At 37.1% G+C, this 4,350-nt stretch overlaps 1 protein-coding gene across 1 annotated transcript; it reads left to right on the top strand.

Annotated features, from left to right (window-relative positions):
* Positions 1-1,210: 1,210 nt before the first annotated feature.
* Positions 1,211-4,092, top strand: LOC141771996 (uncharacterized). Its single transcript, XM_074642590.1, has 4 exons — positions 1,211-1,547; positions 2,488-2,578; positions 2,698-2,783; positions 2,883-4,092. Exons 1-4 carry the CDS (start codon positions 1,352-1,354, stop codon positions 3,914-3,916), a joined length of 1,407 nt encoding a protein of 468 aa, XP_074498691.1. The 5' UTR covers positions 1,211-1,351; the 3' UTR covers positions 3,917-4,092.
* Positions 4,093-4,350: the final 258 nt, after the last annotated feature.

Raw genomic sequence — 4,350 nt, 5'->3', positions numbered from 1 at the left:
AAAAACATTAAAATGGGAGCAGAAACTCATTGTTCTACTAGTCTTTTGTTTTTTGCAGAGGATATATGCTTAATATATAGCTCAATTTCTTTCTTAAAAACATGAAAATGAGGTTTAACTCTTGCAAATTTGCATTTACGAATATAAAACTTTGCGACAATGATAATGAGATTGATTAGAAAATATTCTCCCTCATATACTGTGTTGAACCTTAAAAAAGGAAATTGAAAAAAAAATACATTTTCCAGTAGAAGTTCAAAGTCACAGATAGTATTTTCCAAGATAAATCTACCAATGTGTGAATTGGACTCATGCCTTCATTATTTCTGAAATCCTGGTCATTGTGTCCTCATGGTGAAATTTAAATTCCATGTAAAGAAAAAGATGAAGCAGTCAAGTAGCCTATTGACACTCGTATATGATAGTTAGTTGCATGTTATATCTTATGCATGTACACTGATATTCAGCAATTATGATACTATGCTGGAACTCCAGGTGGCAAGATTGCAAGAGAGTCAGACAATGCCATACCTATTTAGAAAGATTTCTCTCTTGTTCTACCATCATAACTCTTTGGTGTGACATCCTCTCGTCCTACGGGGACATCTAGTGGACACATGTGGTCAAAGCAAACCCAGTAGTAGGAATGCAATATGTATGCTTTATAAAACTTTTTGTTTTGTTTGCTTGTTTTTCTTAATACATAGACAAACATACATGGCACTATGTCAAAAATACATCACTCCATCATAGAGGCAGGGCAGGAATGGGTCTTTAAAGGGTTTATGAGTACACTTTATAGAATAAAGGGAGCAAACTGTATCTTTAAAACAAGTTTACAAGGTATTATTAATATATATAATTATTAATATTCTAACTATTACAGTTAGTAATTATTCTTTTTGTAATTGAGAAGTGGAAACAAAAATAATAATAATATTTTTTGCAAAAACTATTAGATTATTTAGACGTTTCAAATTTATTATAATTATTTAACACATCTTTTTTTGTTTTTATTCATCTTTTCCTTTCCTTCCTTTTTATTTGTTGTATAGTTTATTTATTTATCTTTTTTTTAATTGTTTTATTATTTGAAAAATCTCAACATATTTATGTAGCTACTGTATTGAACTTTCTGAATAACGTATATAAATATAAAGTTAGTTATTATTAATGTAATTTAGTGAGGACTCTACATACTCCATACAGCAGGGGGCAGTATGCACACTCAAAGTTAGTTGAAGAAGACGTTGGATGCGCGCGCAGACACGGGGCAGAAAACGTGTTAAAGCAGAGAGAAGCCATGGATGTACTGAGAGAGGCAGACTGTTGAAGATTACCAGAGGACAACATGACACGGAGCTGTTGTGCTGTAAACTGCTCCAATCGGACCAGTGACGGATGGAAGATGTTCAACATCCCGAGAGGGAAACATCCGTTCCAGCAGAGGAGGAGAAAGCTGTGGCTGGAGGCCGTCAACAGACCGGACTGGGGTTCTGGGGGATCCTGCAGAGCTGAGAGTCTGTGTAGTGCACATTTCATCTCAGGTTTACAGTCTTATCTGCTGTGACTTTGTCCTCTGTCATGTTTGTTATTACTAATACTGAGTTGGCATCAGCTATAATGTGATGTGTTTAGTATGTTTAATCTTCTTCTACCAACTTCCAGTTGTCAGAGTGGTTGCCAGTATACAGTCAGTACCCACAGTGGGAACTTGTTTAAAGGGTTGTTTCACCCAAATTATGAAAAAAAGAAGGAAGAAATCTGAGATTTCTAGAATAAAGTCATAATATTACAAGAAAAAAGTCATAATTTAATGAGAATAAATAAAGAAAAAAAAAGTTGTAATATATATATATATATATATATATATATATATATATATATACTATTTCCCCTCTAAAATAACACGTGAAATTACTACTTTACAATATTATGACTTTATTCTCATATTACAACTTTTTTTCTCTTAAACTTCTGACTTTATTCTCATAATATTACGACTTTTTTCTTGTAAATTTATGACTTTATTCTCGAAATCTCCGATTTTCTTTTTCCGCCTTAATATGGCCCTTATACTCTGTTGTAGGGAAGAACTAAAATATGATTTTGACAATTTTAATACTTGGCTCTTCCAGACATTTAAATGAAAAATCTATCAATCTATTCTTTTTAATAAAAAGAATAAAAATAAACCTTGTGTTGTTCAATATTAAGAGCCACATTTCTCATTTTTAAGTGCAAATGGTTTTTTTATCCTTTAAGAATTTCAAAATAAGGGCGTATCTTAAAGATGATGATATGTATTGATATTTTCACTTTGCATAGATGATATTGAATCAATCATTAAATCGATATATCGATCCAGATTGATGGATCGTTACACCCCTAGTATACAGTACATTATCATATTACCCAGCTCTACTCTTTCATATCACTGATTTGTGTTGCCATGCTGGTTTACTAACATCCTTGTTCTCTTATCAGGAGAGCCATCGATGGACTGTGACAGCCCAGATTTTGTACCTTCTATTTTTAACCATAACGTGCAGAAGAAGACCACATGTGGAACTGAACGGTTGGTGCTCTGTCAGACGGCATTTAATCACATTCTTCTTCTTCGCCACAACATGTTTGTTTGGTTTATTCTATCAGATGACTGAAATGTATTTTTTCCTGCACTTCTGTGATTCACAGGAAGGATAAACCAGAGGGAGGCAGGAAGAGGAAGCATTCTGGAGACACTGAAGCCGTTCAGACCTCATCCTTTGAGTTTACTACAAGTATGCAAAGCTATAACAGAGAAATACCATATTTAGGTTTATGTTTATATATAACTGGTTGTAAAAGCTCATGGCTTGTTTGTTCTCGTTGATGTGTAGCAGACGAGTGTGACCTGGTGCCACGGAAACAGATGGACGCGCTCATCCTGCAATACAACCAGCTATTTAATAAGTACGAAGCTCTGAAACAAGAACTGAAGGAAACACAGGAAGAAAACGAACGACTGAAGCAGCGACGACCGAGACCAAAGTTTGGGCTTCATTCTATTAAGGATGACGACTCCGGAGTTCACTTCTATACAGGACTGCTGTCTTTGCAAGTGTTCATTTGGCTGTTAAATAGTGTTAAAGGAAGTGCTGTTGTTCTGAGGAACGAGCTGAGCTGGGAAGACCACCTGCTTTTGGTTCTCGTGAAGGTCAAACACGGATTCACTAACAGATACATCGCAGAGAAATTTGGAGTGTCGTTCTTCGCTGCTTCAAAGATCATCAGAGAGTGGATACCCGTGTTGTCTTCTATACTCCGTCCTCTCATGATCTGGCCCTGCAGGGAAACAGCTAGAGCTAGTTTACCAAAGTGTTTTAAACCCAAGTATCTGGACTGTCGGTGTGTCGTCGACTGTACTGAAATCCTGATAGAGAGAACCTCAAACCTAATAGCACGAGCTGAAACCTGGTCACGTCACAAAAACCAAAACATTATGAAGTATCTAATCGGGATAACACCGGCAGGGGGGGTTTGCTTCCTATCGGACGGGTTTGGAGGCCGTGTCTCCGACAAGATGGTGGCATCAGAGTCGGGCTTTTTAGGAAAGCTTGAACACGGCGACGTGGTTCTCGCCGACAGGAGGTTTCTCCTGAGAGAAGAATTGGCGAGTGTCGGAGCAACATTAAAGATCCCACGCTTGACTAAAGAAAAGTCTCACATGCGCGGCGGCTCCTGTCGGCCGGCGAGAGTCCGCGTTCGCGTGGAGCGAGTGATCGGTCGCTTTAAAACCTTTCAGATACTCAACACTGTGATCCCCCTCAGCCAGATAGACCTCCTGGATGACATCGTGACACTGTGTGCAGGTCTCGCCCACATTAAGGCCTGTATTCCAGTGATTGTAAAAGAAGAAATGGAGGACACGTGATCAATACTGACGGGAAGACACAAGGAAAAGAATCTTCTCAGGACAGTTCTCTCTTCTCTGTGTACAGAGCTGTATGTTTGTGTTCAATGCAGGGCTGCAACTAACCATTATTTTCATTGTCGATTAACTTGTTGATTATTTTCTTGATAAATCAATTGTTTTGTCCACAACTAAAATAGTCAGTTTACCGTCATAGAGGAGGAAAGAAACTCTCAGACTACTCAAACCGATTAATCAATTATCAAAACAGTTGACGACTAATCGATTAATCTTTTCAAAGGTATTTTGCTCTTTACATCCTGTGCTTTTTTTTGTTGTTGTTATTTTCCAAACCCAACTCGTAATAGGTCGTGTTTTTGCACATTTATACGCTGGACTGACATTTATGTTTGTATTAGATTAGATTAGATTAGATTTCCTTTATTGCCATTGTA

The sequence above is a fragment of the Sebastes fasciatus genome, chromosome 8 (assembly GCF_043250625.1).
Source record: "Sebastes fasciatus isolate fSebFas1 chromosome 8, fSebFas1.pri, whole genome shotgun sequence".
Taxonomy (NCBI): Eukaryota; Metazoa; Chordata; class Actinopteri; order Perciformes; family Sebastidae; genus Sebastes; species Sebastes fasciatus.
The sequence above is the reverse complement of the archived record's forward strand: the minus strand, read 5'-3'. Positions and strand labels throughout refer to the sequence as shown.